The following is a 20,587-nucleotide window of genomic DNA, read 5'->3' as shown; positions in this document are numbered from 1 at the left end:
CAATGACGACCGAAACTGTTTGTGTGTGAAAAAGGTATTCATCTTGCAGGGGTTGGCTGCTCACCGGGAGGCAGTGGTGCCTCTGCCCTGCGCGGAAGAAGCGGACCCCTGCAGAAGGTGGCTGCACTGCTGGAGGAGTTCCTGCTGAGCACGGAACTCGGGGGAGTGCAGGTGTTGCTCGATGCTCTGCAGTTGAGCGTCGGCAAAGCGGGCCAACCGCAGGTGGGCTGCCCAAAGGGATGCCCCTCCTCCTCCTGATGCGTGGTGGCCAGACAGAAGTTCCACCGCCTGCACATTAGCATCGTCAGAGGACGGGATGGCGTGGTTGTCTCAGGCCACTGGGTAGATCTCTCTGGCACGATTAGGTGTTTTCCATCCCAACTCAGGCTATCAGCAAACCCCTAAGGCTTACGTAAGGTGCAGGAGGAGCCTCGCATATCTTTCCTTTGGCCTTTAAACGTGCAAGTACAATTAACCAAAGACTAAAAAATAAAATTTACTGCCATACTACATCACAGTTCTTGCTTATTTATTTATTGCCTGGTAAGTATTACAGGTATAGTAACTTGAAATGTGGTTTGCACTGGAAAATTTCGTATTTGAGCGGCTCCAATAAACTCGCTTTTTTTTTCTCTGGCCACGTTTCACAGAAAATTTAAGTTTTAATTTAACTTGGCAGCAATAAAAAAAAATATTTATTCTGATTTGCATTTGTTTTTTATTATTAGAATTTGCTTTGCATAAATTGGCTATCCACACAGCTCTAACATTTTGCTCCTTGTATAAGAACTTTTACAAACGTGATTATACACCTGCCAAGTTGTGCTAACCATGTAAGTCAAAAGCTGGCCAGACTTCTTCAACAATTTTAACACGGTCTTAGTGTACACCCTCACAGGTGTTCTTAATGGCTCCTTCAACATCAGTTCAGTTTAACAAGACCAATACTGACGATGATGGTGAGAAATGCTATACAAAACCCGCATATAATACGAGATTTTTCCCCCGATTTTATCCTGTTAGATTTCAGCCTCGTATTATCCGTGGATCTGAAAAAATTTCAGCCTAAATTCACTATTCAGGTCTCGTTTTTAATCAGCGCTATCAGCATCAGGCTTCCAGCGAGTGGAGGCGCTATCTAGCGATGGTGTCGGCTGGCTGTTTCGATGGTTTCAGTTTCACCACGCTGACTCCGCAATCATCGCAACCACAGTGCCCGCGAGGCGCACACGGCCGGAAGCAGGCCAAGCACACCTCGCACTATCTTATGCAGCGCCCCTCGCGCCGCTTAACATAAGCCCCGGCATGACGCTGGACAAAGAAGAAGAGGTTGGCACTAGGCGCCTCAGTGTGAGCAGTGCAATAAAAAAAAAACAGTTCGAACCCGAACGCTAACGGAGCTGGTTATTCCTCATCTTAGCTCCGACATATTTGGTGACTAGGCATCGACCACACAACCCCGCCCTTCTACAAGAATTCCGTTGAATATTCCACCCCTACAGCTAGCGACCCACCCCAGGACGCTTGGCATACAGTCCAGCCCACTTATAATGAACTTGATCATCACGCGGTATTTGTTCGTTGTATACGAAATTCGTAGTAAGTGGACCACCTATAATACGGGCAAAAAGAGCAAGCGAGACGAAAGTTAACTTTATTTTTGAAAAACGTCCGTGATGCATGTCTGCTTCTTCAAAGCTGATCGCATCACTGCCGTTTCTAATTTTTCCAGCGCGGTAATATGTTCATCGCCAAGGCCTCTGCTGCACACGAGTTCCTTAAGCGACGCGCAAATAGAATCTCTCCTATTTCTCGCTGACCGCGTCAGCCGCGTCGGCCACGCATCCCAGCATTCCTCACACGCAGTGAAGATGGCAGCTTGCATGTAGACAGCGACCGCGCGCATTTCAGACACTGTTGCGGAAATGCTGCTAGAAGGCATTCGAGGGCGGCCCTGCGTCTATGATACCAAGCGGATTGACTACAGAGACGTTCAGAGGAAAGAAAAATGCCTGAGATGCAAACTGTCAGTTGTGCGGCCGGGCACAGCTGTGAGTTCTTCGGTGCGGTGCGCGTGCCATACTCATTTTAATGCATTGGTCTAGGAGGTGTAACGATGATGTTGTTTCATTTATCCGCAGTACATTCAGTGGAAGAATACCAAAAACTGCGGAAGTGGCTTCGCATAGAGTTGTGACCGGTACAGGCCGGAATCGAAGGCCGTACTCGATTTTGCCTCACAGAACGTCAGCGGCTCAACAACCAGAGAATTCGCGAAATTCATGGAATTCTACAGGAACTGCGGCCAGCCGAGAAAGTAATCCTCATTACTGTGTAATCTCTAACTCCTTTGTAATCGTACATATACTTAAATTTTGATTAGTTTTCAGTAAAACACGCACGTACACAATCATCGTTCCGTCTGTAGCCTTCATCGACGCGGGCTCAGGCCGTTGCCGGGCTGGACGTCTTCACGGCTGGCTGTAAATGCTTTGTGCCATTTGAACATTTGCAGTAAACACATCGCGTCATTGCCTTGATCACAACAGTAATTAGTGCCTCGATAGGCTGCAGCCCGGCAACGGCCTGAGCCCGCGTCGATGAAGGCTACAGACGGAACGATGATTGTGTACGTGCGTGTTTTACTGAAAACTAATCAAAATTTAAGTATATGTACGATTACAAAGGGTAACATTAAGAGATAGAAAGCGTGCAGAGTGGGTCAGAGAAATAACTCAAGTTACCGACATTCTAGTGGAAATTAAGAAGAAGAAATGGACATGGGCAGGACATGTAGGGCGAAGAGAGGATAACCGATGGTCGCTGAGGGTAACAAACTGGATTCCAAGGGAAGGAAAGCGTAGCAGGGGGCGGCAGAAAGTTAGGTGGGCGGATGAGATTAAGAAGTTCGCAGGGGTCAAGTGGATGCAGCTAGCACAGAACCGGGTTAGATGGAGAAATATGGGAGAGGCCTTCGCCCTGCAGTGGGTATAATCAGGCTGATGATGATGATGATGATGATGATGATGAGGCTGCAGCCAGGTCCCTGTAGGTGCCCTGTCGTCTGCTCGAAAATGCACCCCAAAAACGTACCAGCCCTCGAAGGCGTCTTGTGCGCATGCGCGCCGCGGCACCGGGCACGCCAGCTGCGCCAGACTGTAGAAGCGGCAGTTTTTTGACGCGCCTGTCGTAGCCGACGTGCCGTGGCTGACGTCGCCAACTTATCCAGTCGCGTCGAAAATGTCGGACTATATTGGGGCCTTCATTCCTTCTGCGCGTGGCTTGAAAATGTCACATGGCAAATGGCCGAGGGTGATGCGATCGTCTTTGGGAAAGGCACACTTTCCAGTGCGTGGTGCGGAGTTCGATATATCAAACGACCGGTGAAATTGAGTTTGATGTATGATGTGGCTTTCCTATACTTTTACATGGGATTTTCAAGGGGATATTCCGTGAGTTCAATATAACCGAAATTCGATATATCTGAGTTCGACTGTATCAACTAAGGGAATGCTGGTCCGACCATCTTCCCTTCGTCCTTCTGGGAATCTGTTCAGCACTGAAGGCTGACCTTGGCTGCTCTTCTGCTGAGCTGATCTATGGCATTCCCCAGCGACTTCCTGGGGATTTTTGCTCTCCTTCGTTCCCCTTCGCTCATCCATGATGCTTCACCCTACTTCCGGGACCTCTGGAACACATTTCGACACATCACTCTGGTCATCCCTGCTAATTGTCACCCTCAATCCGTTTGTGAGCCAGGATCTGGATTCCTGCAGCAATGTTTTCGTTCGCCATGATCACCTCCATCCTCCCCTAACACAAGCCTACGACGGACCGTTCCGCGTGCTACAGCGTGCGACGAAGACATTCACCCTAGACATCAACAGTCACGAAGATGTTGTGTCTGCTGACAGACTGAAACCTGCCCATATTGCCACTCCTCCAACCGTGACCCCTCCACTCTCTCTCACTTCGACTCTGCCAACTCTGCCACCAAACTCATGCGGTACATGAGCAGATCCCGTGGCTTTCACTCTACGGGGGGGGAGCCCTGTAGCGCCCCTTGAGCCCACTCTTATCGCAAGCCTTGGCATGGCGCTGGACAAAGAAGAAGAGATTGGCTCTAGGCGCCTTAGCATGAGCAGCGCATAAAAACTACAGCCGATTCGCATAGTTAATCAAATGCGAAGTAGGTGCGTAGCACTGCTTATCCCTGCTATATTTTCATGCATTTTACAATTTCTTATGCTTTCTTTTGCATAAGCCCACTCGGCACGTTTCCTCCTTCTTTGTGCTTCTAGGTTCTTGCGCCGTTAGCTGCAATATCAGAATCAGTAGAGTCGCGTTCCCGCTGTTTCCATAACCGTTATACTTCAGCACGTCAAGCACGGCAAGCCTGCGCCGCAGTGCCAGAAGGTGCGGCTTCATCCATTGCGACGCGAAGCAAATCCGTGGCGCAGCTGCGTCCTCACCTTTCCTTACACCATGTTCAATGGTCCTTATTACAAATGAGCGTAAATAGGCACAATGTATAGCATCGCTCTTTAGAATGCACTGCTCTGAGCCTGAAAGGTCTGGGGTTGGATCAAAGGGGGAGAGAAAGAGATTTGAGGAGAATGTAGAGAATGAGCGAAACAGATGCTCCAGAATTTCTGCATCAACACTTTTCCGAGCAGTGAAAGAATGTCTCCAGGACGAAGAAAGGTAATCCAAGAGCAGGGAAATGTGCATGATGGTGAACACCAGTTAAGGCGAGGAGGTAAGCAAAAGCTGTTTCACAATGCGGCGAGTGGCTCGGATCCGAGGTCTAGGGAACACCGCATGTGCACGTCTGCTGTCCGTGAAGGCTAAGGAGTGACTAATGCGAGAGGAGAGATGCCGAAGTTGAGGATGCGCGAACGACACACGACTGCTCAGTCCAGAGTAACATACGCATGTATAACATTGCCCGGTGAAGGCCTCGATGTCCGCAACTGTGACACGCCCCACTCTATCACTGGTTGGATCTGTGCGACCGCTCCACCCCCTTCACAGCACAATAGAGAGAGAGAGAGTGGATTCTGCTGCTGCTGCGCGGCCTCTCCGCCTCTTCAATGCCGAGCCACGCGACGCGCGCGCTGCCAATTTCTCTTTCTCCACTTCAAGTTCATGAAAAGAGAGAGTGAGCGGCTTCGGACAGACATCGGCGAAATCCGTCATAGCGGCTAGTAGTGCTACGCACTAAAAAAAAAAAAAAAAAAACAGTTCAAACCCGAATGCTGTCGGAGCTGGTTATTCCTCGTCTTAGCTCCGACACTCTCACACCTCACACGGGTTTCTCACGGGCCTCTCCAGCCATGCTGCCGTGCCCTATAGCCAAATCGCGGACGTTTGACCAGTACTCCCAAGAAGCACGTCGGCTGCGCTTATGAGAAATGCGGGATATTGTGAAAAAGATTTTATACAGAAAGCTGTCTCTAGCAAGGGACTCTCGGCAGACGATACACGTACTGGACGATGGCGATCGCCAAAACTCCGAATCTAAAAACACTTCTAGGGCACACGCGGTGCCAGACACGACAGGCACGAGCGCGGTGCTTGGTGACCGGCTGCTGGTGCACTGCCATCCGGCGTCTGAGCTGAAAGCGACCTACTGGTTTCAGAACAGCCGGATGACTGTTAGCGGGACGATTGTGAGGTGCTCTTCTCATAACGGTGCATGGAATTCTCTGATCACATGTGTCAGCACGAGAAGGAAAGTGATACAGCAGTGGCCTATGAAGGCCCATTCGTGGCACTATCGCCTGGTGAGGAATAATGTTGGACGCGAAGGCGCGTATGATTCCCGTGACAAGCGTGAAATGTAGCGCAAATACTGTATTTACTCACATAATTAGCCCACTCTCATAACGAACCCTACTCCCACTTTTGTCACTGAAAACAGAAAAAAAAAAAGCCAGCCGTTAGTGCGTCTCTCCTTTTCGCGCTGTCGCTGTCCAGTGTATTTCTTGGCAGCGTGCTGGATGTCCCGCAGCTATATCAGGGTATGTCTCTTAGCGTTAACTCTAGTGGCGAGGTGGGGGAGGACTTGGCAGAGTGCCAGGGCCTTTGCGGGAGTGCTGGCGGTGGCTTGCACGGCTAGTCCAGTTGCTCGGTTGCTCAGTGCGTTTCCTTTATCAGGCAGCGATTGGGGTGGGCGGGCACGTCCACTGCCACAAAATAGATCATTGGAACGTGCGTAGCAGCAAACCAATTTTTTGAAGCGAGCTGGCGTGTCCTGCTTGATGATCCCGGCTGACCGCGTGCTTTCTTTGACAACTGATTGGGAAAGAAAAAAAGAAAAAGACTACTTGTTCCCGTGCATTGAACGCTCCCCTCAAACTGACGTAGATGTTTCTCGACAAAAAGAAAAAAGTGGGTCCATTATGCGAATATACATCTGCTGATCTTTCCTGCTCGCATTATACACAGATAAAATCATTTTTTCCGTATTTGCTATTCCGAAATGACACCTCGTATTATATGCGGGTCCGTATTATATGTGGGTTTTTTACGGTACATTTCAAGCCAATAAGGTTTAGGTGGGCTTCCTATAAAGAGGTGAATGGCCTATACGAGGAGGCCTTTCAGACAGCTAAGCACAGGAATAGCATGCAGCTTGACAAAAAAGTATTCTATATTTTTTGGGCTGCAACTGGCTCTAACAGAGCTCGGCAGTGAGTACCGCATGACTCTTTGCTACATATTGCATTGCGTTTGAACGGTGCGAGATGTTCCAGTTCCGCGGGTGGTAACAGGAGCCCGCTCCTTTCCTCACCTTGCCAAAGTATTCTTTAGCTATTATGTCGGAACTCTCGAGGCCGGACTCGGCAAGGCACGCACCACACAGCTGCAGCACCTCAGCATAGGCCCTCGTGATGTCTTCCGAGTCGGCACTCAACCCCTGCACAAGACACCGGGCACACACAGGAAGCATAAGCTCGTTTCCAAAACGGTAGGTTCGCGCCACAGAGATCAAGCAGAGTAAAATAGGCCAAGCATGCGGTCCGTTTGTCGTTAATAAGTACTAGGCTCCAACTGGATATTTCTTAACCATTTTACCAACATTCTGTTACAACGAATCCCTTCAGGATGAACTTGAAGAGTGCAAGATAATTAGTTTGCCTTGTCAGAAGTTCGTTTTGATGGAAATGGAAGCAAAAAAAAAAGAAAAAGGAATCCTAGCATGCTACACGTGGGTATATATTTGGTAAATAAAAACAAATAAAATGGACCTGGAGGGAGAGGATAACAGCAAATAGAAGACTTAGAACTGCACTGCGTATGAAGTGAGCGTGGAAGTGGTGGCTCTAAATGAGCTAATAACCTTGTACTACTACTAGAAAACAACACTGGTGCAATTATCCTTCATGACTGCCTTTTCAGCGCAAAAGCGTCATGACCTCCGTTCAGCAGAGAACACGGCAGCTCTGGTTCCGGCCAGCTGTGGCGCAAGGGGAAAGTCTGGATTAGTCGAAAAACTCTGATGCCACCCATGGAGCAATAGAACTGAAAAGTAAACGAACTGTGCCGCAAAGAAAACTTACAAAGAGTGAGATGGAATCGTACCACCTGGATCCTTGGATCCCAAGCGAGACGAGCTGTCCCTAAAGCCATACAGGCATGTTCGTGCAGCTTTAGTGCCATTTTCTGGATTTTGAATTCTCCTAAGCTCCAAACACTCTGATGATGTCCAGCTGGGTAGCCATGTGTCTCTCTTACCTTACCCTTTCTCTAGTGTGGATGTTTGCAACAATACGAGTTGGTAATGCCCACCCCAAGTATTGAATCAGCAAGGCTACCACCGCCATACCAGCTGACTGTACTGCTGCCTGAGCTGCCTCAGCAGGGTCCAAAGAGTATGCTGGGCCTCGGTGCACTCGCCCTGTGCCAGCTGAATGCGCGCCTCTTCCAAAAGCCAGCGGCCGGCCTGGCTGGGGGCGCACCGCTCCAGCTCCTTGAGCGCCACCCGGGCCAGCTGCACAAGACAACACCTGTCACGTGACAGAAGAACAGCCGTGATCTGAGCGGCCACATCTTGTCAGCAGCAGTCCACAGCAAGGCTGGTAACTGCTGTTGACTGCAGGTCTTCAAATGCATTAGTTTCCAGAGGTGTGGCATTTGGCCAACCAACCTAAATGCTGAATTTTTGAACCGCACAATCAAGGGTCCCATAAAAGTATGCAACTGCTCAACTCCTGCCCAAACCTGAATAGCACCTTAGAAACGCATGCTATATTTATTTATTTCAGAGTACTGTCAAGCCCAGTGGGAATTATTACAAAGGTGGGAACATGTTAATCACAAAACAGGTACAACACAAGCTACACGACACACAAGAACCGAAAATACACGAAATGCTGGCAGTTGCAGTACAGTGCATTACTGCACTGATTTTTGCAGCAGTTCTTTACAGACTAAAGTAAAATTTGTTGGGCTAGTTGGTTCATAGTTTAATGCAATAAAAAGCTGCGCTAATAAGACACGTCCTGCCTTTCCTTCGTCTGTGTCTTATTAGCGCAGCTTTTTATTGCATTGATCTTTACAGACGTTTAGGCAAGAGAACATTAAACTGTCATCACACTACTTCTTCTAAAGCACTGGTAAATATTTTTGTTGTAGAGTGGGCAGTAACAGTAGGGTTTAATGAATTCCCATTCTCACACTACTCGCAGAGAACAAAAAAAGTGAAAAGTATAGTTACAAAAAAATTTGTCTACAGTTAAATCACGATATAACGAATTCCGTGGGATAGCACGAAATCATTCGTTATTTTGAAATATCGTAATGAAAAATCTGCGATTATAAGCCAGTGGCCAAACCTAGGTATGAAAATGATGCACCTTGGAAGTAGGGACACATGTGGACAAGCAACACCTCAAATGAAAATGTTGCACTAACTTCAAAGCTGATTTATTTAAAAATGTATCGGTTATTTTCTTCTCCCGCGTGCAGCAAACACGATCACGCACTATATTACGCCACAACAGCACATACACTTTCAACTTTGTGCAACACCTCATCAAGAGCATGACTGCATCGAGCGGTGAAAGTATGGGCTTTGTCCAGTGCAACCTCATAACCTATAACCTCATCTTCAGTGCTCCCTGAAGCTTGAAAATCTTGTCTCAGTCTTTCAAAATGATCGCAGCGGTCGATGGAGCAATGCTCTAGCTATCTGCAGAGGCTGATTCGCTTTTTTTCCTGCGTCGATTTCTTTCAGTGAAAGCTTCGTTCTTATCTTCTCGGCACATCGCTGGCTACAATCACTGTCAGGTTTCGCACAAACTTGTCAATAAGGTAATCTGAGAAAAAAAAAAAATTAACGTCCCGCATGCGAGAATGGCACGAACGGCACCCAACACAGGAAAAAAGGCAGGCGGCTAGGCCTGCTCGCTACTGCGTAATAAATCGCAGCTTTGTGGGGGCGCTAGGAGCTGGTACCAGATATGCTGATGATGATAGGTACAGCTCACGAGCCATGGCACTTTTTTTTTTGTTGTTCACGCGAGAGTTGCGAACTGCGGCGCTGTGTTAATTTTAGACGAATTCGTTATACTGATGTTCCTAGATTATAGAAGGAAAAATAAAATATGTACGTTATTTTAAAATTCATAATTCTGAAATACTTTTACATTGAAAACATAGGAAATCTGCTGGAGATTTTATAAAAATTCGTTAATGTGGTGTTCGTAGTAACGAGATTTCACTGTAGTGCAAAGGCGCGCTTATGTCATGTCAGTCCGGTACACCCCACGAAACAGCTTGTACCTCATCTGGAAGCCCGGATATAATTTCAGGCAAACTGCCAAAGCGTCACACAATGCCATTAGCATTCAAAGTTTCAGACCTGCGCATTTTGTGAATTCGCTGTCGATGCATTTCACGCTGAAAGGAGACAGTGAGCGCTAGAGAGAGGTGGCGCTGCTGCTCACCCAGGGGCGCTGGTTGAGCCGTGCTTGCACCGCGTAGTGGGCGAGCATTGTGGTGCGCGCCGACTGCATCCGAGCACCACGCAGCTGGGCCGCCACCACACCCTGGAGCCATGACACCGGCTCGGAGAAGTCGAAACGCGAGCCTGGCTGGGCCACCCGCTGCTCCCACCTCGTCAGCACACTTCTCGTCTCCTCCTCCTCGATGCTGCACAGCGAAGTCCATGTGTGAGGGATATGAAACAGTCTACTAAATGAAACTTCCGTGCTCTTCAACTGATGTCACCGCCTTTCGATGACAACACCGACAGAACACATGGTAGCATGATCCCTAGTAGGCTTAGCAGCTGTCCCGGATAGGCAATGATGGATCCTGGTTCGATCCCCACACCAGAATCTTTCTTCAAACATGAACGTTATCAGAAAGCTGGATAGCTTGTGCTTATAAGTAAACTGCTCTTTTACTGATACACACTTCATGTTGTGAATTTCTCTTAAGCACATTGGTTGGGACAGTGACATCTAGAAGCCATATGATGTGTCTTTATCATCTGTGCAGATGCCAGCTGCCTGCGTGAACAGTTCAGCGCCAGCGGCAACTTAGCACTAATGCACAATGCCAGAGGACAGACATCCATACAGCTAGTATGGTTTTAAAATCACTGGAAAATGTTAACGAGCCTGCAGCACGTTGGAGGTCTCTCACAGTGATTTCCAACAAAACCAGCACGGCAACCCTATCCCAGTGAATTCTTGGCATTACTCTGTGCCTCACTGTTTCCTGCTTCGAATGCACTTCTCTTCACTCGGAAAAGGTTGAGGTAGCCGTCGGCTACAAATGGGGCCAGCCTTGCAATTATATTCGCTAAATGTTGCAACAAACACTGTGCTCTGAAGAAGCGAGATAGCTCACAAGACTTTGTGCTCCGACAAGGTGGCTATGTCAACACACACGCACTTTGTCCTCGTTGCCTTCTCGCCCATTAGCAGAGGGCAATATAAAATAACTGTCACATTCTGTGCCACTCTTCTGCATTACTCTTCATGCGTCAGGGCTAAAAACAGAAACCTCAGCAGCTCCTTCTTCATGTGCACAGTGTCGAACTAAGAGATAACTGATTCTCTCTTGCGAACATTTCCTGTACTGCCCAAACCAGTTTTCTCGCATAGCGTGCGCTGTCTAAGCCTGTTTCCTCAAACAGTGCAAGTAGCCATTGTTGCTTCTGGCAACGACATTTGTCTAAACTGAGGCACCGCTCTCTTTGTTCGCTCGCTACAGATGCTGAGCATCACAAAAGAGCTGAACGTAGAGGGTGAGTGTTACACCCACCAGGTGAGGAGGGTGACTCCTTCTTCCAGGACGGTGCACATCTGGGCCCTGGCCAGCAGCTGGTTGAGCTGCTGTGAGGAGCCCAGCTGGGGCATGGCAGACAGCTGGCAACTCAGCAGCTCCCTGCAACGGCAGAGTCCCCTTTCATGACTTTTTTTCACAACAAATTATGACTGCCTTACACAAAGCCCTTATTTGCTCACTTCATGCTCCATGTCTAACTCAACTCTCTACAAACACCCAGTCCCTCATTCCCAGTGGAGGGCAGTAAAGCCAGTGAAGCGTACATCTTCTCCCGGTTAACCTCCCCGTCCTTCCTTCTCCCACTAATTTGGTAAAACACAAATTTCGTACTAGCACCGACACACAAAATCTAGAATTAAAAATGCAGAAATAATGACTTCCAAAAGCACCAAAGGATAGAATTATGGCGATTTCCAACGGTCACTCTGAAGCAGGTTTTCTTGTTCCAGGATGATGATTCCGAATTTCACAGGTCAACAAAAGTCGGTTAAGCGTATTCCGGCTTGTCGCTTGGAGCAACTTAGGTGGGGCGCTGTAGCTCGATCAGCCGATGAAAGTCGGATCTCGTCGGACATTCCAGTTGGCGATGTCGTCACTTTCGGAGGTTGCAGGATTTTTTTTGGCTGTTTTTAGCGATTTCAGAGATACTGGCAGAGGACACTGGGTATCGCCTTTTTCTTTGCACATGCATGTTGAAGCGAATGTTTCTTCAATTTCCGAAATCGACTCAGCATTGCTTCCGCCGTAAACTGTGCATGTTTCGCCGGTCGACCAAGGCTGACTTACTCTTTCCACCCACAGAAAACTTGACACTGATTAATGCGTAATGCCGCCAGAATAAAAGCCTCACTGTTTTCAAAACCAACTTGCCTGCAAATGTTCATCCCCAAGGAAAGTCCCTCTGCTTCGTGGCATGCCATCGAAGACAGAGTTATGAAGATGCCATGCTGGAATCCAGTGTCTCCACTGCAAAGGAGCGTCATACACAAACTAAGCAACATACTAAGCAACATTTTGGTGTTGCAATGATACCACACTTGCATCAAAGATGCAGACAGTTCAATTACAACGCAACACACTGAATGCAGTAAGCTTCCTCTATGACCAAACTGAAGGGACTACACAAAAGGCTGTAAGCATCCCAGGTGCATCTGAACATTTCTGGCACGAAAAGAAGAAACACACTGCACGTGCAGTGTAAAAATAAGTGCGGGAAAACATTTATTTCTGCATGCATGAAATGAGCTGGAGGGTGGAGGCATGAAACTTACTTCACACCACTAAAAAGTGCCGTTCATATAACTTGACTCTGCAATAATGAAATATAGCAAGAAATGATACAAAATTTTTACTTTCACAAAAATTTCGTTTTCGCGGAAGCAAGACTGTAATAACGAAGAATAAGTTAGAACCTGACCCTGCAGAAACGAAATTATTTGAAAAGGTAAGTCACCCTCATCTGCCTTTACTTGTAGCCAACAAATAAAAACCCACCAAGAGTACTGTATTAACTGCGTAAAAACCCACTCGCAAAATGAACCAAACCCCCCCCCCCCCCCCCTCCTTCTGTTGTTGAGAATTCACATCTCCTTTAATAGCGCGCTGCCAGTTTCATGCTGCTCAATAAGTACTTTCGTCCGTTCCGGTGAATTGGTTTATATTAACAAAAAAGAAATAAAGATGCGCAAAAGAGTTAAGAGAGGAAGAGACGTGACATCCTGCGCTCTGCCAAAAACCATTTGCATCACATAATTTTACCTGATGAACACCTGTACCTTGAATGGGAACGAGGTTTTTTTCCCCCCGTTTCATTAAAGTGCCCCCAAGCAGGAGTGGCTACTAATGCAGCGGATGAGTCGCTTAATCTGGACGCGTGCTCATGCCTCCCTTGCTGGTAATGAGGCGGCTCATAACCTACCTTGATAACTGCCTCGCCGAGCTGGGTCGTGCAGCCCACTCAATATTTACACTCCGGCAAGGACAGGTTGTTTTCTTAAAGAGAAATCCTGCAGCATTACAGGTTTGCCAGACTCAGATTCCCCCATGCAGGCAAAACGCTCTCCTAATGCCAGGCCAAAGCATGGCATAAACTTCAAACTAATACCTTTCCAAAATCTCCAATTATATTGCCTATTATTCGAAAGAACTCTATTCAAACAAACGCAAAAATTGTGATGCCGAAGCCGATCTAAATCATATGATCTGGAAATGCCCACAGTCCCTACCCGAGAGCCACTTCATATGCGACTGATCACTGGGAGGCTCTACTGCTCAGCCCCGAACCCGGACACACAAACAAAGCTCATCAAGCTGGCTAAATACGCAACAAGGGCCGTTTTGTGAGAGGAACTTTGGGACACTGCCAAACCATGCAGTAAGGCACTGCAGTGAAGCGTGCAGTGCGGGGAACCTGCGGTTAATTCGAAAATTTTAGGTGTGCTCAGTAATTCTCGAATATTTAGACATATCAAATATCGGTGTTTTGAATACGAATGCCAATTGAGTAACAAAAATATTCGATTCGTATTTGAAATTTCTAACATTCGCACACCCCTAGTTTCAATGCTCCCTCTGTTTATAGTTGATGCCAAGATGACACAGTCTTGGGAAGAAAGGAATTAACAGCAGCCACTGCAAAGAGAACTGGCAGGAGCCCACAGTGTGACCGAGCTACAGCTCGGTGGTGGCTGCAAAAGAGGAAGCGAGTGCATGTTGCCACCCACCTATGCTGAGTGGGAAGGCGGCAGTCCCAGTCAGCCAGGCGCCAGGCACACTCGGCCTGCAACTCAGTGAGGTCGGGCGTCTCGCACCCATCCAGGTAAGTGGACAGGGTGTGGTACAGGCCGCACTGCTTCAAGGCCTGTTGGGGAGGGTTAAGACCACAAAACACTCTCTTTCTTCTTCGGTCACGCACTTTTTCTTTTTTGCTGTCAGCAGCAGGCAGCTTTATCTCTCTGTGCTATACGCTACACAACTGGAGTGCTATGAAAAAATCACATCATGCAAGGCCATATTCACAACGAAGGTTGCTATCGTGATTTCAGATGATTTGTCCCAAATGTCCTCTGTTACTTCCTAACTCGGAGCAGCTGAGAATTGCAGGCAGCCTCATACCATCAACAGCCCAGTCCATGAGCTGCTACTGTGCCTGCCGAACTCCGCTGTTTTTCACTAGCTAATCTTGTTTTGTTCGCCGGATCCACTCTAGCTCTTAGAGAAACCCACGTAATAAAAAACCTTGCTCATTATATTGCAACTTTCTTGCACGGTAAAACCCAAATTCATCTCGTAATCACGATCTACAGCGCGCTGCAATTTCTATTTTGATAACCTATATGCAGTATGTGCACAATGTCGATGACACTGGATCGGTGCTTGACTGTCACTTTGCTTAGCAGCTTATGACGCTCTCCACCCACAATGACACTCTGCATGCTTCAGGCAGGTGCTAATTTCGTTTCCATTGCTGATGCAGTTCCAATGCTGCTGCGACAGGAGTGTGAGTGATCGAAGGCACAAACCCGAAATTATGCCGTGCAGGCAGTGTTGTACGAGATGTGTTTGTGCAGACTGGCTCTGGAAAGTGCCCTTTTCTTATTCCTATGCATGTGGAGAGCATGATGACAGTCCCAATGCAAATGGAGACCCTCAGTAACATAAGCAACAAAGCCGTGCGCTGTTCTATGTCAGCCGTGTTCCTTCAACTGTCATACCACTACAAGGCACTCTTTTTGATTAGCATACCCGTCAACCTGGTGGGACAAAAAAATCGGGAGATATTTTATTTGCGCCAACAGGCAGGGGGGCAGTTCAACCAAACTTCCAGGCAGTGTCCAATGAGTCTTTTTCCACGGCACCTTTCAACAGAAGTTATTGCTAGCTTCAAAAATCCACCAGAAGAGTTTTGAACAAGAAGTATATTCTGGATTGGTGGCCCTTCACTAGCACCAGATGTTGGAGGCTACTGCTGCAAACTGATTAGTGGAATTCTAGTTTCAGTTTCAAATTACCTTTGCCACAAACAGACATGCTAATGTCGTGTCCAGGCCGAATGCAAAATTTTCCCCTTTCCTCGTTGCCGTGAAGCACAGAAATTCAGGCTTATACAAGATTGCATAAACATCTGCAAAATATCTCTTACTCAGCTTTGATGGTGCAATGACTGCACACGAAATTTCTAAATTCACACTGTGCACAGCACACAGACAGCCTAGCTAACCTAAAATACCTACACAAGCAACTGCAACATCAAACATGAAATGCAATGAGCCGCAGCGACTTCGGCTTGATATGGCTTTGATCGACTGCATAGCTGACAATGCAAATGGTGCTAGTGCAGCTGCTGATGGTGATACTAGTGATTACAATGCGGCTACAGATTGCGCGGTGCCGGTTTTCCAAAAACTCAGTAGCCAGACACACCTTATCAGTCGATATATGGCAGTGGTCCTACAGTCGGAAAGTTCAGTAATATGTCAGGAGTCTCCCGGGCGAATGAGCAGGATAGCAGGTAATGGCTTAGTGAAGCTTGTGGTGCAGAACAGAACTTGATTGAAAATCTTTATTTTTCACAATTCACACAGTATATTAAAGATTCACGCAGCAAAAACTTTATTTTCGAAGAGAACTTTTCATAAAACATTTAAACGCTCCTTAGTTAATGAAGGAGTGCCACTCACGTGTGCCAGGCGGGCGTTGCGCCCCGTGGCCTCCAGGTCGGCCCGTGCCAGGAGGGTGGGCCAGAAGGCACCGCCCCGCTGCTCCGCAAAGTGTCGCCACAGGGTGCGCCCCGTCCCTTCACCCAGCGCCAGGCACCGGCAGCCTGCCAGGGCATCTGGATCCCCCAGGCCTGACAGGGCACCCAGCAGCACTGACTGGACCGTGACCGCCTCCTGTTGCCGGCTACCACCACTGGCGACCTTCCACTGTAGCAGCGGTGCAGAGTTGCTGTGATGCTCTTCCTCTTCCTCGCTAGAAGACAGGGCCTGCTGCCGGTTCCTGGGTGGCACATGTCAGGGCAGGGAGGGTAAACAACGATTCCACATGTACCCGCAGCTGAATGCTTGAAAAAAAAAAAAAAGAAAGAAAGAAAGAAAAGAATTGAATGAGACGATCACCCCAAGCGTGCTGTAAATCACAGCTGCAGCTCGGTCCTTATGCAGGTTTAGAGAGGCGTTGGTTGGATAAGCAGTTGAGAGGTGTTTTTGAGGGTGGTTTAAGGTATGGTCTGGGGGCAGAAACTTGAGCTTAACCTTGCTGCTTAAGTCGGGGAACTTAGTGACAGTAAGCAGCAAGTGTCAACACCAATGCTCTGAAACTGCTGCTTGTTACACAGCTTCCTTAAGCTCTTCCTTAATTTAACGGCTAAAGCGTCCAAGGCATCTATCAAAGCCTTTTCTTTTACCTATTTATCAACATACAGATGGCACGAAAGGAGTTTCAATGTGTCTATTGATGTCTTAGGTCTAAATGTCCCACCCAGTGAAGTAAAAGGTTACCAGGCATGGGCTGTGAGCATGGGGTAGTCACCTGACCATGGGGAAGGGCTACCTGTGGTTACGTGATCACAAGCGAGTGTGGGTGGGATGTCACAGGCAGAACTCTCAGTGAAAAAAAAAAAAAAAAAAAAAAAAAAAAAGGTGCCTAAGTAGCACACTGACTCACCAGTCCCACCACAGTTCCACGCACTGAACGGCCATGGCGTGGTTGCCGCAAAATTCAGCCGCTTGGGCCGCTTTGAGCAGGTCTACCTTGAGCCTCAATCCACCCCAGAGTGTAGTAGCACTGCGAAAAATGGCATAGCTTGAGCACAGCTTTCGTTGCTGCCATATTAAGCAGGACAAGAGGTTTTCAAAAATATTTGTCTCACACTTGATAGGGTTAGAAAGGGTAGTTTTAAGGCGTAAGCCCTTCTAGGTTCATGGGCTGGGGAAATGTTCGCACCAAATGGGGCTTACATAAAAAACTCTGCATCCATCAGCAATCGAACCATTATCCCTCTGATCTCCAGCCGAGTGCGCAAGCCCACGCAAGCCTTTTGTCTTTATTGCCTTCATTTTTTAAACATTACAGGCTGCCTCATAAGAAACCAATCGTAATAATCCTTGTCTAGCATGAGGATGGTAACATGCAGTCAGTGACAATGATAATGAAGATACAGTCGAACCCGGATATATCAAACTCAAAGGGGATTGTGAAATAGTTTGATATATCGGTAATTCGATATACAAAAATCAGCTTGAGACGCCACTTGCGAGCATAAAAAATGGTACCGTATTTGCCGCGTAATCAACAAATCAACACCCACTCTCATAATGAACCCACCCTCCACTTTTTCCCAAAAAAATTTGAAAAGAAAAAAGCGTTCCCTCCGTTTTGGCCATCGCATCCACAGCTCATTTACTGGCAGCGCGCCTAGATGCTGCTCAGCGATAACGTCACGACGTGTTTATCTTTTGACTATATTTTTAATGCTACCTCCTGTGGTGGCCGGGAGCGAACTCGGCAGAGTGCCCGTGATAGCTTGAGTGCACAAGCCTGGTTCGATTTATCACGCTGCATTTGGAGCGGACGAAGTCCACTGCCACAAAATCATTGGAAAGCGTGATAGCTGCAAATGTCATTTGTTCGCTAGCAGCTGACTGCGTGCTTTCGAAAGCTGACACAGATGCAGAGATGGATAACTCTCGCGCAAAAAACAAAAAAAGAAGAACATGCTGTTTCTTAACATTTGCGGCTGCCATAGCTTACGCTACGCCACACGGTCAGTATGATGACAAGAATAGACAACTTACAAAAAATAAAACACAATCTGCCGCTTTTTAACTTCTGCAGTCGCCACAGCTTACGCTATGCCGCATGTTTAGCGTGAAGACAAGAATGATTAACTATAAAAAAAAAAAAAAAAAAAATAAATAAATAAATAAATAAATAAATAAAAGAAAAAATAAATAAATAAAAAAAAAACAAAGTCTGCTGCTTCTTAACGTCTGCAGACGACATAGCTTACGCTGTGCCGCACGTTCAGCGTGCCAATACAAGATGCGCATTGCACATCATGTCACATACCACGCACAGAAGGTTCACAACACACACTGGAGAAAGCTTCTGACGTTCTGTCTGCCACAGCTGAGCTGGCTTGTTGGTGCATGTGTGGTGTGTGCTGCTGCGAACGAAGAACGGGAAAGAGAGAGGAAGGGGAGACAGAAAGCTCAGCAGAATGGGCACACCCTTGCACTTCGCTCTATCGCGTTTTCCCCCTCTCTAACGCTACGACTGCATTGGCTGCATCTGCTCCGTACCAGACGTTGACAAACCGGTTTCCTGTTGTTCTTTCACGCACATGGCTTGCAAGCATCACATGCTGGCGCGCAGCAAACGATCACCACAGATGCGCGCGCTTTTGGAGAAAGGGCGCGGCGCTGCTCTAGACCAGCCGTCGCAGAACTGTTTTGTCTCATCCCTTCCGTGCGTGGCTTGAAAATGTCATGCGGCAAATGGCCGAGGGTGATGCGATCGTCTTTGGGGATGTGCGTGGTGCATGGTGCGGAGTTGAATATATCGAATGAGTGGCGAAATTGGAGTTCGGCATACGACGCAGCTTTCCTATGCTTTTACATGGGATATTCAAGGGGATATTCCGTGAGTTAGATATACCCAAAATTCAACTTATCCGACTTCGACTGTAGTAGCGATGACAATGACGATGCTTTTAGTTGATAAGGAGGCTATGTAGTATAGTGACTATGATGATGTGATAGTAAGGATGACAATGAAGATGCAGTTAGTGAAAACAATTCTGCGAAGTGCTTTGACTATTTCCAGTCTTAACACTTTCCTGCCTAGGCCTATTGACATTGATAGCCCGCTATCGATGGTTTCATGATTCAAATTTTCCCACTTTCGAAGCGCTCCTCAACAAGTGGCGTCATCCAGTGGGAAATAGAGTAACCCTGCTTTCATTTTTGCTTTCGATTTTATTTTTTCCGCCATGCCGCGCCTGCCCAGATGGTCTCCAGAGTCAGGTGATCGCCGCTCCTTGTTCACATCATGGCGTCCACGTCTCGCGCTCTTGCTGCGTGAAAACAGCGCGTTCCCGCGAAAGTTGACACATCGGAGAGCTCGTTTTTGGATGTAAACAGCAGCAGTGATGACGTTGAAGACAAATTCAGCTCTTAGGACTTTAGCACCAACAGTGAAATTGCGTCAAAACGAATTGGAACGTCAACAGCCATGCCCCGATAAGTTTCACTTTCAGCACCGAAAAGTTCCGCTTTTGCTGCGGGCTGATTGGAAGAGATCAGTGTTCTGAAGGTCACAACTGTTATCTGCAGAGTGCTCGGCAAATACTGTACTTAGAAGCTACAATGTTGAATTGGTTCGTTTTAAAAAAAGGCGCATACGTTGAAATTTTTAAAATGTTTTATTTGTGTCAAGAAACTTTATGCTTTTGTGCGTTTCTTTAACTACAATTTTTTTCTGATAGTTTCTTTTTTTGATCACTTAATAAATATAGCGATTGTCGCCAATACCATTAAGAAGAGGAATTCCTCCTCTACAATTTGATATTAGGCACTCCTGTACCAAACAAGTTTTGTTAAAGAAAAGAAATATTAATGACACCACCCAAAAACCACTTTTCCTGTGGGCAAGAAAGTGTTAAGCAGACCTTAGCGCATTCCTGTAATTTTTTTGTTGCACAAAACCGACATGTGCCTGTAGGAAGTGCTTAAAGAACTAAAATTTCAAAAATAATTTATAATTTCTCCCATTTAAAAAATATGCCCCTTTGAAACTTTCCTTATTTGTTACACATGTGGACTCATGTTCTTAAAGGTATTTAGTATAAATTTTTCTTCAGTCACCAAGGGTACTTTTTTTTTTTTTGCTGCTCAAAACGGGCATTCTTGCTTGAGGTCTGCAGTTTCGCACATTTCCTCGTGAGCATGTGGATTATTTCTGACCGGAAATAATTTTTTCCTCTTCTCTTTTTCATGGACAGTTACTGCATATTAAAAAACTGCTTTTCTGCTTTTGAACTTTTTCAGGAAAAGAAATTTTTTTTTGTGTGTGCTATCTTTTTCGTGTTACGAGTGAATTGGAAGCAAACTGTTTTATGACGATTTTTGTGATTCTTTTGGTCTTTCATTACGACCATTAAAGTAACTCCATTAAATTAAATAAATAAAATAAAAATTAAAGACACTTCTGCAAAAATTTTATTGACTGCAATGCTCACCAGTTATATCGCATGATAACAGTGGTGTGAGGATGCAAAAATATT

The 20,587-nt window shown here is 46.8% G+C and overlaps 1 protein-coding gene across 1 annotated transcript in view; it reads right to left on the bottom strand.

Moving 5' to 3' along the window:
- The window catches only part of tefu (Serine/threonine-protein kinase tefu), a 148,935-nt gene that overhangs the window by 26,519 nt on the left and 101,829 nt on the right, over window positions 1-20,587 (bottom strand). Inside the window, exons 39-47 of the mRNA XM_084576302.1 lie at window positions 16,969-17,088; window positions 15,984-16,302; window positions 14,028-14,164; window positions 12,171-12,270; window positions 11,281-11,399; window positions 9,954-10,158; window positions 7,832-7,996; window positions 6,797-6,922; window positions 65-288 (exon numbers count right to left, since the gene is read on the bottom strand). Of these exons, the coding sequence (XP_084432428.1) occupies window positions 65-288; window positions 6,797-6,922; window positions 7,832-7,996; window positions 9,954-10,158; window positions 11,281-11,399; window positions 12,171-12,270; window positions 14,028-14,164; window positions 15,984-16,302; window positions 16,969-17,088 (1,515 nt within the window). The remainder of the gene's footprint in view (window positions 1-64; window positions 289-6,796; window positions 6,923-7,831; window positions 7,997-9,953; window positions 10,159-11,280; window positions 11,400-12,170; window positions 12,271-14,027; window positions 14,165-15,983; window positions 16,303-16,968; window positions 17,089-20,587) is intronic.

Source organism: Amblyomma maculatum, chromosome 8 (genome assembly GCF_055883805.1).
Source record: "Amblyomma maculatum isolate TAMU_Amacu chromosome 8, ASM5588380v1, whole genome shotgun sequence".
In the NCBI taxonomy this organism is placed as follows: domain Eukaryota; kingdom Metazoa; phylum Arthropoda; class Arachnida; order Ixodida; family Ixodidae; genus Amblyomma; species Amblyomma maculatum.
Note: the sequence above shows the minus strand (reverse complement) of the source record. Positions and strands in the feature narration are given on the sequence as shown.